Source organism: Kryptolebias marmoratus, linkage group LG16, assembly GCF_001649575.2.
Source record: "Kryptolebias marmoratus isolate JLee-2015 linkage group LG16, ASM164957v2, whole genome shotgun sequence".
In the NCBI taxonomy this organism is placed as follows: Eukaryota; Metazoa; Chordata; class Actinopteri; order Cyprinodontiformes; family Rivulidae; genus Kryptolebias; species Kryptolebias marmoratus.
In genome coordinates this window covers 28,703,272-28,719,470 of record NC_051445.1, presented here as the reverse complement: position 1 = coordinate 28,719,470, position 16,199 = coordinate 28,703,272, and the positions used below count along the sequence as shown (strand labels likewise).

Sequence of the window (16,199 nt, the reverse complement as noted above, 5' to 3'; positions counted from 1 at the left end):
TATCCGTGTAGACCAAACATGAAGGGAAACCTGACCAATTCCTGTTAGCCACTGTACTAGCCTAGCATAATACCGCCACTTCCTGGACATAACATTATCACGTTTTAACAAGATACATATCATGTTTTAACAAGATAATTATCACGTTTTAACAAGATACATATCACGTTTTATACATATCACGTTTTAACAAGATAATTATCACGTTTTAACAAGATACATATCACGTTTTAACAAGATACATATTACGTTTTAATAAGATAATTATCACGTTTTAACAAGATACGTATCACGTTTTAACAAGATACTATCACGTTTAAACAAGATACGTATCACGTTTTAACAAGATACGTATAACGTTATAACGTGATAGCGTTCAATTTTTTTTTTTCCCTGCTGATAGCAATGCGCTTCCGTAGAAACTCTATCACTATATGTGTTTAATTTATATCCACATATATTTAACTAAACACAAAAAAATAGGATTTATTTTACTTTAAAAGTTAAGTAAAAATGTGCAAAATTAGCATGTAAACTAAAGATCAATGCATCTTGCTGAATACTGATTGGACCCTTTCAGTACCCACTTGTATCAAACAAATAAAAGTGGGTCTGCTGTGTGAACAGCTTTAAGAACAAAGCTCCAGAGAAAATGTACAGTACAGAACTACTTGCTTAGTATTTTTTTTTTTTACCAGCATCTGAATTGGATTGCTTTGTAATAGCTCATCTTATAGGACTTTTGAAACATTTTGTTTTGAAGTTCTTCCTCTGCTTAGTATGCATTGCAATTTTTCCTTTTCATATGTCCCATCAATCATGTGGAAAGAGACAATCAGGAACAAATGAATTGCTGCTGGAAACTTGAACACCAAAAGCTTCCAACTGTGGTCAGCGGCCCCCTAGCTGTTTCCTGCTCACTTACATCATCACTGTGTCTTCAACTCACAATCAAACTCTCAACTTTCTCAAACACAATCAGTCAGCTTAAACACTTGTGTCATCTGGTCTCTTCCCTCAGACTCATTTTATTTTCCCTGAAAGGGGCTTCAAATGTAGAAAAGGAAAGGGATCAGCGATGAAAACAAAAAGCAAAGACAAGAAACAAGAGAAGTAGAGATGTAGAAGACAGAATAACCTAAAGATTAGCAACAAATTGATGATAGGACTGGAGTTACTGTTTGCCTTATTTGCCTGGCATACTACAAGGAAGTTGAAGCGTTTTTAGTCATATTATCATAATGAAAAGCTGTTTCCCCACTGTTACCACAGCCCCATAAAAATGTCAAAAGGATGGTCTTGTCATTTTTTTAAAGTGATGTTCTGTCAAATAGTATTTACCTTATTAGCCATGACATCAGTCATAGAATGCAGAGTTGGAGAAATGCAGACATCTTCATCCAGGCTAGGCTAATGACTAGCCAAATAGAGGCCTATTTTTATTGATTTCAGACTTATAAAACAACTTTTTCTCAAAAGTTTCATACCAGTGTGAAAAAATATTACAATAGCTAATTTGAACTGTTTTAATTGTGAAAAATAATAAAAAGGAAGGCTCTAATTTTACTAGCCATTAACCTAGCCTGGAGGAAGACTCCCTCTTTTTCCACACTCCTTGCTATATGGCTGATGATGTGCTGATAAGGTACTGACTATTGATAACTATCTGACAAAACAATACTTCAAAAATGACCAGAATTATTTGAAGCACATGTGGAAATGTGTATTCATTCAGAAAGAGCTTTATAATACATTTATCGCTGTGTTACAAATTTCTCTTAATAATAATTACACTGTCTCACTTCCATGTATTTACCTTGTGTTTCAGTGGTGTACTCAAATACATGACTGTAATAAAAAAAAAACTTTATAACACCACTATCAAGTGTTTTAAGAAAGTCAGGACAGTAGTTGTGCTGTGCTTTTTGTTCTAGTAGTTAATGTAGCTACTTTTATTATAAGCATGTTGCAGTAAAGCTGTGTTTTCACATAATTTTCATCTTTTCTTTACTGAACTCTGAAAAAAAAATGTGTAAGAAATAATTATGTGTTGTACTGCGTTCTTCTCCTTGCATAACATTACGTTCCCTTTTAGTCAATTCACTTGGTACAACACGTAGTATGGAACATATATAAATGCCCCGCATAGCAGCAATCAAACCTGGGTTAATACAGCACAATAGTGCAGCACCTTAGACCTAGCTGAAAGAACAGAGTGAGCTAAAAGGGGCTGTCACATCCAAATGATAAAACCAAACAAATGTGTGTGGTGAGAACCAGCTGGCCGTAGCGCAGATGTCACTCAGGGACGCCTCTAAATACAGCCCAGGATGTTGCTAGACCCCTGGTGAAGCCCACTCTCACACCATGTTGGATTGGGAGCCCCCTGCTGTTGTAAGCTAGATAAATAGCTTCCACAATCCTGTGGAATGACCTTGGAGTCATCAGGTGAAAACTGAATGCAGGAGGGATTCACTGACAAAGCATGGAGGTCCCCAACCCGTTTTGCAGTTGTCAGAGCAAGAAGCAGAGCAACCTTATATGAAAGAAACTTCATATTCACTGACTCCAAGGGTTCAAATTGAAGGTCACAAAGAGCCTAAAGAACCACAGTAAGGTCCCAGGAAGGGACATTAGGTTTAATCACGGTTCTCAATCTATGGACCCCTTTTTAAAAGCCACAGGTTGAGCACCTGACTGGACCCCATTGAAAACAACATGGCAGACAGAAATAGCTGCCAGGTAAACTTTAATTGTGGAAAAAGAGTGATTCTTATCCAACAACTCCTGCAGAAATGTTAAAGCATCCACAATTGAGCACTGAAATGGGACAATGTGCCTGACTTCACACCACTGCTCAAAGGCTTGCCACTTGTAGAAATATATACCTCTAGTGGAGGATGCCCTCACACTCTGGATGGTCCACCACAGCAGGGAAAAGACCTTTAGCTAACAAGCTGGACCTCTCAGCGGGTAGGCATGCAGGTTCCACAGCTCTAGATGTCCCCCTCCCCTCCTGCCTGAGTGAGGAGATCCCAACGGACAGGGAGTTGCCAGGGCTCTGCTGCCAGTAGGCTGATTATCTCAGCATACCATGACTTTGCTGGCCACCGGGGTGCCACCAAAATCAGAGACAAACCCTGTCTGCACACCCTCTCTAGTACAGGCAGTATCATTTCCACTGGGGGAAATGCATACAGAAATGCATTGGGCCATGGATGGATTAGAGCATCCATCCCCAGTGAAGCGTTCTGATCTGTTATGGAAAACAGAAGGCAGTGGGTGTTGACTCTGGTGGCAAAGAGATCCACCATCGCTTTGCCAAACAGACACCATATCTGAGCCACCACTGAGGGGTGAAGCCTCCATTCTCTCACCAGAGGTCCGCCTCTGGAGAGCAAATCTGCACCCAAGTTCAGCCGTCCAGGAACGTGAGTGGCCCTGATGGACAGAAAATGTATGCTGCACCACTGCAAGAGAGTGTGAGGCAGTTTTAACAGGGGAAGTGAATGTGTCCCTCCCTGTCTGTTGATGAGTGACATCACAGTTGTGTTGTCTGTTCTGATCACAACGTGGTGGTTCATCAGAACTCGGCAAAAGTGTCTCAGAGCCAGCAAGACCAAATCCCCCTCACAGTTACACCATTGCACAGAGCCCTCCACCTCTTCAGGGAGACATCTGTGGACACCACCTTGTGAAAGGACACTCTCCCTGTCGGTGAGGCTTGGCAAAACAGGCCAGACTCCCTCCAAGGTCTGAGAGCCAACATATAAGAGGCAGTTATTTTTAGCTTCCTTTGCATCCCAACTAAAACTGAACAATGCTGTGGTGAGAGATGAGCACTCCTCGACATGGAGCATATTTCCAAACCGAGAACTGAATACTGCTGACTTGGAGTCAGCAAGCTTTTCTGAAAATTCACCGAAAAGCCTAGAACTTGAATATGTGACAGGCCCTGAGTCAACTCAGGTGGAATATTTACTAGCCTGGCTTTTTCAGCACCTTCCAGATCCAAATACTGTCCATAGCTTGGTACTGTATCGCAGGTGGACAGCGGTTTGTTCCATGAGGACATCAGTTCCGAGACAAAATCTGTGAACATGGTCAGACGGTTTTTGACTTCGGCCAGCTTCTTGGAGAGGTAAAACACAACAGTTTCTGAGCAGGATGGGGACAGGGCCACTCCATGTCCAGTTTTTTTAGCCGCACAACGGGGCCAGGACAACATGTCATAGCACCTTTTGCGGGAACTTAACCCGCCCCTCCAGAGTCGAGCAGCAAAACTGGTGACAAAACGCACAGGCTTCGGGCTCTGCCAATGCTCTGCAAGCGTAAATGATCCACAGACAGAAAGAGCAAGCTTCGTGCTGGTCCTTCTCATGGAGCGAGAAGCCCTACCCCTGAGGACGGGAACAAACAGAAGATTTCTTCGCTTGTGTCCGCTTTGTGCTCATCCCAAACCACAAACGCCAAAATTCACAGGAATGTTCGAAACTAGCGCTTCACAGGCAGACACACTTACCAGCTGGCAGTGGTGACTAACACCAATAAAAGCAGTTAAGCTCACTCTGAGCAGCCTTGCAAAACGCAGCCTGACTTGAAGAGGTATTCTTAGCGAGGTGAAGAGCGTAAGAACTGAGGAATGACAGTGATGACAGACAGTTACATAGTGCAAACCAGTACTGATTCATCCTTTAGACCAGATATTAGCAGATAATTCAGTCATACAACTCAATCAGTTCTGTTTTCCTGTCTTCTCTCTCTCCCACATTACCTCTACTGCTGTGTTGTCAGTCTTGTGACACAGGGTTCACTGCCACTTAGTATGATTGTCAAATTTAGACAGTGATAAACTATATATTGTATATGCTGCTGAAAATAAAGTTACAGATTTGCCAGCCTGACAATCATAACTAATCACAGATAACAGTCATTTTTTATTGTATTTTAATAAAAAGGATTTGTGTGAAATACACTAAAAAAGGTTATTTTTGTTTTTGTTTTGCTTCCTTGGGCTGGTAATTTTCTAAGTTTTAACAGTCTGACAAATTGTACCTGTTAATATTTCTAAAGTTCTTTCATACAAACAGAGTGATTGAAATCATTTGGGTACTCAGACTTTGAAAATTGGGGGGGTTTGCTTAAGAAGACGTCTGTAAAACAGCTGCCAGATAAAATGATGATCAGAGACCAGATTACTGTCAAAAGGGGGTTTACAAACTTAAACAAAAAGTCACAAAAATTTGATATATATCATGTGAATTTGGTGAAGATTGTGCTTCTTTAATTATTATTTCAAAGCAAATATTGCTATCACAATAAGGATGGGGAAATGCTAACACTGTTAGAGGGTCCTTTTAGTGAATCCAATTAAAATAAAAACAAAAGCAAAAGTGTCATCAGCCTCTTCACTTCCAGGTTTCCTAAAAAAACCAGTAATTAAATAATGACGAGAAAGTAAGTATTCCATCATATTTATGCTAATACTCGCTATTGTTTCATTTGCAGTTCACATGATGGTTTATGGTCCGCAAACACAACCACAGAGGATGTCATGTTACACACACTTCTTGGCTGAAGGTTTTGACCTTTGGGCTGAACAGAATTAGCCCAAATGAGCAACAAATCAAAGGGGTGTGGCCTAAAACATGTCAATGATTCAACCTCATAACAATGAATTAAATCTCATGCCGTCCTGGTAATGAGCCCAATTTAAAATAATTCTGTTTTCCTTTTAACTGGTGTTGAAGCAATCAGTTTAAAGATGGTTTGACAGTAATCTTCTTATCTGTAAACCTTTGGGAGTGCTCAGCCCTGCTAATCCATTCATACTAGTCTCACAGTATGTGTTGTGAATAACTCTCAGTTACTACCACATCAAATATGACTCAATAGCTGCTAATTTTTCTTTTTTCATTTTTTTTTGACTAATATAGATTGGTTGTTGCAGTTGTAGCCACACATCCAATGATTACTTTCTGTCTAGTAGTTCATGGGGTATTTTGCTAATAGACAGAAAGTGTTGATTCGAAGGCCAAAGTTTTAGGCCAAAATATTGAACTTGATCTGTGTTGGGGATGACTCTCAGCTACTCTGCACCACATTTTAACTGGTGGCTGACTTATAGCAACTTAGGTGTTTACTAATGTTACATGTAAATGTGAATTTGATTGACTCCAAAAGTTATTCAACTTTAAAGACACATCTAATGATTACTTTCTAAGGATTTCAATAAATTCTGTTCTACATTTCATGAGATATTTTGCTAATGCTACAAATGAACAAACACACATATGCATACACACAAAGACATGGGAATAAAAAAACAAAAAAAAAAACAAAACATGATTGACTTTTGCCTTTGGATGCAGGTGATAATTAGAGTAGGTAATCTGAAAATCAGCTTTAAATTTTGATTTAATTTGATATAAAGCTGTGTGCAAGTCTGTTTAAATCTTTACAAAACTGAAATACAATATATTTGATTAAATTTATGCAGCACAAAAAAAGTATTCAAAATTTTGACATTATAGAATACACAGAGTGAAATCACTGTTTATCTCACCTCTGCAAAGCCAGGATGCTGCCCAGGTTTCTGTACAGAACTATCCCAGTTACAAACGTTGAGGAGTCATCTGCATCTGTGATGGAGAGGAGAAGAGAAAACAACACACTGAGCAGGCGGGTCAAAGTCAAACAAAACATTGTTTAAATGGGTCTTCATAGAGTCTTGAGTAGTCAGCCATGATGCCTCCGACCCTTTAACTGGTGCTAGCCTACTTGACCAGTCAGCTATAGAAATGCACTAGATCTGCTTCACACTAACATACAAACAACTACAAAACTCACATCATCATTAGGGTTCCAAGCCCGCGGGAGCAAACGGGCGGCCAATGCAAGCCATGGCCGTTCGCCTGCTCCCAGCAGAGCAGAGAACCCTATTGATTTTGTAAGGATTTTTTTCAGAATTTGTTATTATTATTCTTCTCCGGTAAAACACGTTGGCCAGAAAAACGAGAAACTGCTGGGAAAAAGCCAACCAGACAACCTGATAGAAAAACCTGACCGCTACTCAGACAAAAAAAATCATATTGTCCCATACCTAGGGGGCGCTATAACAAAGGACAATGAATAATTCCTAAACCGTAAGTCCTACACTCAAAATCTAGATGGGACCTTAAAGTTTGGATGATTCTGCATCTTTTTTTCATTGGCCACGTCCACTTCTGCCTAACTAGATTTTTTGCTATAGCGCGATAAAGGCAAAACCTACATTCAAATACTACTCCCACATTAAAAGCTGGATCAACGTGAAACTTGGTACATAACATCTATAGGCCGATCTGCTGAAGCGATACTTAAAAAGTTTAAAAATTTCTTAAATGTGCGCGAGTGACGCAATAGCAAACACTTCAGTGCTAGCTAACACAACGGTTAACTATGAATATCTCTGTCATACTTTAAGATTATGGAAAATGCATTTAGATCCCAATAGTGGATGAGATGTTGCCACTTTGGATTAAATTTTATGCGGTTTTACCAATAGGGGGCGTTATAATTTCATAAAATTTATATCTGTATAACCGCTTGATGGGTTTACACCAAACTTGGTACAGATGATCAAGACCACACCTTGAGACGATATCTTGAATATTATAATGAAGTGGGCGTGGCTTATATGCTATCTCACTTTTGAGCTTTGAACTCGGCCAAATCCTTTTGGAAAGGAAAAATCATAAACTCAATATCTGTCAATAATCTGCCATTGTCAATAATCAGAATTTTTTTTTTTTTTCTGAGTAGTGCTGGTTTTTCTTTCATGAAAGTTACATGTTTCTGTAGGGATTTAGAGTTTGGGTTTTTTTGCTTTGTTTTGGTCTTGTTTCATTTTTGTTTGGTTTTGTTTATCCTTTTGTTTCTGTTTGTTTCTGTCTTTGACCCTCATGTTCATGTTTCATTCACTCTTCCTCAGTCACTCTGCCACGCCCATCTCCACCTGTCCGTGATTATCCCCACACACCTGAGTCCACTTTCCTCATCATCCTCTGTGTTTAAAACCTGGTCATTTCCTTCTATACTCCGCTGGTTCATGGTTGGTAGGTAGGTAGGTAGGTAGGTAGGTAGGTAGGTAGTTAGTTAGTTAGTGAGGTAACTGGTCTGCATCTGTGTTCAGGCCATGAGGCCTGAGCTATCATTTTGAGAGACACTGTCCTCAGCCACAACGCCTTCTTAGGAAGTGAACCATGGGCTCTTACGCTCACGTTGTCGAAAACGTGCAAACGTGGACAATTAGCTGTTGCTTGTCTGAAGACCCTAGTTTATCCCCATAAATGCAATTTAATGTACTTGAATCCTACAGGTCCGTCCCAGTGGGACGTGGGTGTATTTTTACTCTGACTGGGTGTGGTAAGATTTTCATAAAAACAAGCAGCCCCAGAGAAACAGGGGATTTCATTTTGATTGGACCAGAAGTTCCCGGTTTCGGCACAGACTTGAATAAAGTCTCACTGTTCAAGAATAACTTATGTCTGTAAAGTCATTTATTTTGATCAGTACATCGTTGCTGCAATTATGAAGACCCAGAAGAACGTCCACCTTTTGAAGACACTTCAGTAGGTAGGTAGGTAGGTAGGTAGGTTGGTTGGTTGGTTTCCGTCTTGTGTGTTCTCCTTCCTGTATGTTCCGGTCGTTGCTCTAGCTTCTGCCCTTGGTTCTAGTTTACAGTTTTGTTTTGCTGCCTCGACAGCCTCTTGTTTTCGATTTAATAAATTAGTTTGTTTTAGTTTATATGAGTCTGCATTCTGGGTTCATCTCCGTCATCTCCCTCGATCATGACAGTTTCAGCAGATTTTAGTGCACAATGACATTTTATTTTAATCCAATTAGATTTCATGTGTCATTTTTTGGTTCTTTTCTTTTTTTTTCTGTTTCAATTATGATTATTCTATCTATAAAAAAGTTATGTTATGGATTGTGTAACCCCTCTCTTGCCCAATGACTGTTGGAGATAAACTCCAGCTCCCCAACATAAAATTATGTGCTGTAGGTATAGACAATGTGACCAAAATATCAATGATTAAATGCAAAACCTGATTCTAACACTTGTTGGTTACATGAAAGTGGCTATATATTTTTTAGCACACTCTGCTGAAAAGCGAAGGTGGATGGTAATGTTTTTCCTCGAGTCTTTGTGAGTGTCTGTTTGCATGTGGTGATGTGGCTGTTTCCAAAATTCTCATGAAACACTCGACAATTTTGAATGAATTGGCAGAAAGTAATCCTTTGATATACTAAATAACTTTCAACCTGAAATAGAATGGCTGCCACTAAAAAACGTCTGCCACTAAAAAACATTGTCTTTTTATTTCGTATATGTAAACAATAGTCATGTTAGACATGTATTAATGGTTAGAGATTGTTTGAATTGACTCTATGCTTATCCTGCAGTGCATTATTAATTAAGGCAGTTGATAGTAGTTAAGTTTTGTTTTTTTGTGAACCCTTCAAAAGTGAAGACTATTTATGCTTTTTTTTATTTGTTAATGTAGATAAAACCTTGAAGGGACACAAGTTCCTTTTCACCTGTGGAAATCAGATCAGATTCAACACAATCACGTTCCATTACTTTAATTTGAAAATAAGCAGTTTTCCAAAAGCCTTATAATTTTTAAGTAGTTGTTCTGCCTCTAGACCCTCTTTAAATGAAAAGGCATTGTTGGCCATAGAAAATTTTCACCGTCACCTTCTTCTTCTTCTTCTAAAAAGAAAAACAGCAATTGAGTCTAGCTTTTGTTACATCATCAACAATCAACGGGACAGTCGATTCAGGGTTCATACACTTTTCCCAGTGTAAAATTCAAGCACTTTTCAAGCGTTTTCAAGGTCAATTTTAAACTTTTCCAGCACCACACTTTGGAGATAAAACAATAGGTTTCAACTCAAAAAGACAGTTTCAATTCACTATCATACAAAATTATTAATTTCTGTTATTTATAATGTTTTGTGATAGTATTCTACATAGCGGTGACAAAGTAAACTCAAATATAAAAACATTTTATGCTACACCTGGCTGTTTGGAGAACAAACAATAATTTAACAAAAAATCCTCCAAATTCAATTCATTCCTAGTGGCAGAGAGGCTTTGAGACTTTAAAGGCAAAATGCCAATATCTATTTTTGTGCCTTTAACATAAAAATAAAAAAATAAGATTTGTAATTTAACTTTTAGTGTTCTTCATTACAAAACTGTAAGGTGTAAAATATCAAGAACTTTTAAGTACTTTATACAGAAATCCAGCACTTTCCAAACCTTGAAAACCTCTTGTTAAAATTAAAGCATTTTCAAGGATTGTAAGCACCTGTACAAACCCTGTCAACTGTGTCAAAAAATTGTGTGCTAAATATGCTTAAGGCCAGTTGAAAGGTTCTGCGGACTCTTGCTAGCAACAACAAATCCATAAAAAGTTTTTTTAAAAAAGTGAAAAAAAAAACAAACTGCTGCGATTGAGTCCCACTTTTGATTTCCTGCTTGTTGCACTGTCCGCCATGTCTTCCTGTAGTTCTGTCTCCTCACTGGCACCAGAATTGTTGTTGGTTTTGGAAGTACTTAGTTTTTATGGGTAAAGCATTAAGAAATGTGTAAATGTATAGCTTATTAAGTATGATTCGTCCTTAATTAATAATTGATGATGTTTTTAAGATTAATTTCCCATTTATCAATGATTAAATAAGGCTTAATAAAGTGTAGTTATTCTAAAGTGCTTCCAACCTGTTTAAAACTCTGGCATAAAAGGTGGTGGGCGATAGTTCAAGGAAGGATAGGCCGTATTTTTGTTCTTTTACCCCTTTGATAAAACGCCTTGATCGAGGCCTAAGACACCTTTTTCCTATCTCTGTGGGATTTATGAAAGGACGAAGGTGGTGAGAGGTTAAAGTCAATACATACTTTCTGAAAGGTTTATTAAAATATATCTAGTGATTTGTGAGATATTTCACTAAAATAATGCCTGAGTTTAAAAGAAAGACTGTGTGCAATGAGTAGCACTTGAAGTACGTTTGGTGAACAACTCCCAGCTACAATCACATACTTGCCAACCGTCCCGCATTGGGCGGGACAGTCCTGCATTTAGCCCCCCCTGTCCCTTGTCCTGCATCACCCTGTGCGGGACAGCCAAAAGTTCCGCATTTGGCCCTCACACACCACACTTTGTATTTCTCACGCAAAAAACACACACACACGCACATGGCCTTTTTGTCACTTTAATGATATATTTAGGGAGTTTTCAGATCCCTCTAGCATTTTTTTAAAGCAACTAGAGACAAATCTAGTGACTTTGGCGGCTAAATGTAAGAAAGCACTCATTGTGCAGCGTACCGTAAGCCCCGCCCACTTCCCCAAGCACTGACAGCTGTCAATCTCACAGCAGAGAGGAGACCTGCTCCACTCCGTGTCCACAGTGGCGCAAAAAGCTCCCGCGCGTGCTTGCGGGAGTGCGATTGTTTTCGTGTGAGTCGTGTTGTCATCTGATGACAAAGAGCTAAAGATGGAGAGGCAGAAAACTGAAGAGGCAGAAGAATAAAGATGTAGGCATGAAAGAAAGCTTTTCAAAGTGGTTAAAAGACAGCAAGAAGTTCTGTCTGAGCATCAAGAGGAGGCCTGGAAATATCCAGGTTAGCTAAAGCTACTAATTACTAATAAATAACAAGTTACAACTTACTGATCAGTATTTACAATATAACAGCTGAGAGGATGGAGAGAAAGAATCAGGACAGAAAGGAGAAGGAGACAGGTTGGACTAATGTTAGCTGGAAGTGTAGAAACAGCCACTTAATACCAAAGGATTTATTTTAAAATATTGTTTATATTAAAAAGTGCATTAGCAAGATATGTAATTTATTCAAAGCTAATTAATAATACTTGCTTGACTATATGACTTAGAGGAGAAAAAACAGTAAGGAATGAAGGAGACAGACATGATGTCGGTGATCAGCTGCTGTAGAGGAGACCAGAGATGACCTCAGATAGGAATAATTCAGGTAGTGAGGCCACAAAAACCTAGATGCCCAGTTTCAGTTTGGGAAAAATAGTGCAGGCAGACATGGCAAGGCCAACACCACAGAGGAGAAAGTGGACCAGAGAGGTGCAGATGACGATGATCAGGGAGAGGAACAGAGAGGTGATTTTGCACCCCTGCATGTCCACTGGACATGCAGGGGTGCAACTAGGTGCAACTAGGTGCAACTAGGTGCAACTAGGATGGAACTAGGGTGCAAGTCCACTTTGCAAATGAAATCATTCGTGTACAAAGCTGCCGCTGATCCCGTCCTGGATTACAAAGCGGGATGTAAATATAATGTAAATATAATTTTGAATGTATTGTTTTTTCACGGACTCTATAGCGCTAATATAAGCTGGCAATTCCACAACACAAAACTGTCTTTTGGAGAAATTTGATATTCTAACAAATTAATTTATGTAGTGTGGGATCAGGCAAAGCAATAAAGTTATACAATTATTTTAAAAAGTTAATTTGTAGTTCTAAACATATTTTTAGTTTTTTTACTTATTTTTTTTGTCTTGCCACCATTGACATTCCTATCTCCTACAGCCTGATCAACATCACCAAATATGCAAATTAGGTGATGATGTCATCAAACGACTTCTAGCAGCTCAAAATCTCACTCCAAGCTCAGATCAAAACTTGAGAGTCCTGATCTTAAGCAACTATATGTGTTTAATTCAAATTAATTGATCAGAATTAAGGGAAAATCATGTTGAATCTATGATGTTTGTGTGTATTTCTGGGAGTGGGTTTTTTGCATGGTGTTTTAAAGACATGATCAGCTGATGAATAGATAAGCTGTGTCTGGCAAAACTTTTTATATACACAACTGTATATATTTGGGCAGACAGAATTAAACACAGATAATGTAATNGTGTGTGGTTGGGGGTGGGGGTGCAGTGGTGCCCACTTCACGCTATGTTGTCCCACATTGACATTCCCAAATGTTGGCAAATATGCAATCACAACAAATTTTATCTCAGTATCTGTAAAGATTCAGCACCACAACAGCTTAGTGGTTAGTGTTGTTGCCTCTCAGCAAGAAGATCCTGGGTTTAGGCCCAGGGTTGGACCAGGGGTCTTTCTGTGTGAAGTTTGCATGTTCTCCTTGTGTTTGAGTGGGTTTTCTCCATGCACTTCAGTTTCCTCCCACAATCGAAAAGCATGCATGTTAGGCTGCCTTGAGGCCCAGGCCTCCATTGAAAGAAATATCTGTGATTTCAATGGGATTTACCTGCTTAAATAAAGGTTATTAAATAAAAATGACTGAATTATACCCATTTCTGTGCTTTTTTTAAATCAATTAGCTGTGCAAGCTATCTTTAATTGGGTTGATTCTAAAAGTTAATCAGTTATAGATGTACTTCCAGTCATTACTTTTTAGAGTTTCATTAAAATCTGTCCTGTGTTGCACAAGATATTTTGCAACACACACAGTGAAATCTAGTGGCCCACACTGATCCCTGCATCTCTGCATATGACTTCAGCTTTTGTATGCACCCCAACTCTTCCAGATGAGCGAAAACAGCATGGGAGGAAATTTGTCAAAACCTGACAACTGGGCTTGATAAAGGTCTGATATGAGGCAAACACACACACACACAAACACACACACAGAAAAACATGAGTCCATCTGCCAGGCCATCTGAAGACATTCAGCTCTTCTGCTCCAGCAGGCTCCATAGCAGCCTGAGAGCTCCCAGCAGCGTGCCAGGCAGCATGCAGAGACAGTAGCTCCCAGGCAACAGCTGAGCTCCCATGGGCATCACAAGAGAGAAAACTGAGTGGGACGTGTGGGAGTGTGGAGGGAGTGAAGTATTATGTGTCCTGCTCATGCACTCTTTGGCTGGCCCGTCCAATATGCTCAGCCAGATTGACTGCGCCCAGCAAGAACTAGCCTGGAGGGATTTTAACCCATGATCCAATAAGTTCTGTGTCTGCCAGCAAAACTCAAACAAAAAGGAAAACTACTTAAAAAGTTAAAAGTACATTTATTCTGTATGAAACTGAAGCATGAAATTATACATGTAAGTATACTGCACATAATAAGACTCTTTACACAGAAAACATTAGATAGAAAGTTATGAAGAAAATATGCAGTTTGCTATGGCTCTGCCTAATTCCTGAATCATCCCTCTTGCTGACCCCTTAGACGCCTGCTCAGTGGAGCAAGTAGAAAAGCAATATCCCCATTTTCTAAAGTGGAGGTACAAAATTGTGATTCTGCACCCCCATTTTTTAAAATGTTATCACTCCCAGAAATAAAACAAAAGCATGTAGTGTTTACTGATTTGAATTATACTTTCTTTGTTACAAACTAAAATAAATAATATTGAAAAGATTAGCTACTTTCTACTCTCCACTCCACTCCATCAACTTTGAGTTGGTTCAGTTCAACCTCAGCTACACCAGCGATATCCACTGTCTTGCCTACTCATTACAATGATCAGCTGTTGAGATGGAAAAAAGATTATTATTATTATTATTATTATTATCATTGTTGTTGTTGTTGTTGTTATTAGTATAAGTTTTAAAACTGCTGCATGTTTTTCTGGTTATGAATCTGACAGAATAGAATAAGAACATTGCTCTATTTAGCAGTGCAAGACACTAACAAGTGTATAAAAAGTGGTTCTATAAATACATTTATGCTGAACTTATTGACATCAACCCTGAGCTCACTGTAGTCAATTATTTTTTGATTGGAATAAATATGGCCTAAAAGTAAAAGATTTGTAAAGACATGTGAAGTGGTAGACTGGGATGGTAGTCACCATTTTTAAAAAAACGGGGACTGGAAAATGTGTTCTAACTATCAAATGATCATACTTCTCAGCCTCCTCTGGAAAGTTTACTCCAGGGCCTTGAAAGAGAGGCTGGGGCTGATTGTTGAACCTTGGATTCAAGAGAAGCAGTGTGGCTTTTGTCCAGGTCGTGGAACAGTGGACCAGATTTTCATCCTTGCAGAGAGTCGTAAGAATTCCATTCTCCAGTCTCCATGTGTTTTGTACATTTGGAGAAGACGTATGACTATGTTTCCTGAGGCATTCTGTGTAGGGTGCTGAGGGAGTATGTGGTGCCATGGTCCCTTGTAAGGGCTAACTGGTTTCTTGTATAAGCAAAGTGAGAGCTGTGTCTGCATCTTCAACACAAAATCAAGTGTGTTCCCGGTTGTACTCTGCCAGATCAGTCCTTTATCTCTAATCCTGCTTGTGGTGTTTATGGTCAGGAACTCAAGGTGCAGTCATGTCATAGAGATGAGTGTCTGGTTTGGAAATCTCAGGGTCTTCTTTCTGGTTTTTGGAGATGAACCTTCAGCATGCACTGGGTTGGCTCACAGCTAATTGTGAAGTGGCTGGAATGAGAGTCAGGATCTATTAGTCTAAAGTCCTGGTTTGCAAGTGGAAAAAGTTTAAATGCTCCTGCTGGGTGAGGGGGTAATTTGGAGAGAGAAATAGGTTAACAGATCAGGCCCTCGTCTGCTGTAATGTGGGCATTGCTATGAGAGAGATAATACCCCACTTCTCGTCAAACTAAAAGTAACACGTTTATGACCCTGTCATAACCCCCACCCCCTCCTTATCTGGTGTAACTCAGGTGTAACTCCTTTTGTGTTGTGGTGCACACCCTTATCTGTAGATCCCAGATGCAACGTCTCACACCTAGCATTATTTGTAGGTGCAGATGTAACGTGCTCTGCTCAAGTATAGTCTCTATCGTATTTTTTAAGCTATAATAATCGAGCCGCTGTTGATGTTAAATAAAGCATAGGGTAAAAATACAATGCCTCCTATTCTACAGACTCTGTCCTCCCACACCTCTGTAGAAATAGGGTTTTACAATGGCTGCACAAGACAGGTCATGCCCAAATTACTTCCACTAATACGATGAAAAAATAAAGCCTTCCTCCAATAGGTAGGTACATTTATTTATATAGCACTTTTCAGCACAAGGCAACTCAAAGTGCTTTACAACACAAGAACAAAATTACAGACAAAGTTACAGAGCATGATAATGAAACAAAATTACAGAACAAAATTACAGACAGGTACAAGATACAATGATAACTAATTGTCTAAATAAGCTAAGCTAAACCAACAGATCTAAGCATGACTAAATGTACAGAACTGAACTAAG

The 16,199-nt window shown here is 39.2% G+C and overlaps 1 protein-coding gene across 12 annotated transcripts in view; it reads right to left on the bottom strand.

Moving 5' to 3' along the window:
• adgrb1a (adhesion G protein-coupled receptor B1a) overlaps positions 1-16,199 on the bottom strand; it is a 316,467-nt gene that overhangs the window by 117,472 nt on the left and 182,796 nt on the right. For all 12 annotated transcript variants that reach the window (XR_005234257.1, XM_037980552.1, XM_017436779.3 and 9 more), the window contains one exon: positions 6,566-6,641. Coding sequence is in view for 11 of the 12 variants with exons in the window: in XM_037980552.1 (XP_037836480.1) it covers positions 6,566-6,641 (76 nt within the window). In the remaining variant the exon portion in view is untranslated. The remainder of the gene's footprint in view (positions 1-6,565; positions 6,642-16,199) is intronic.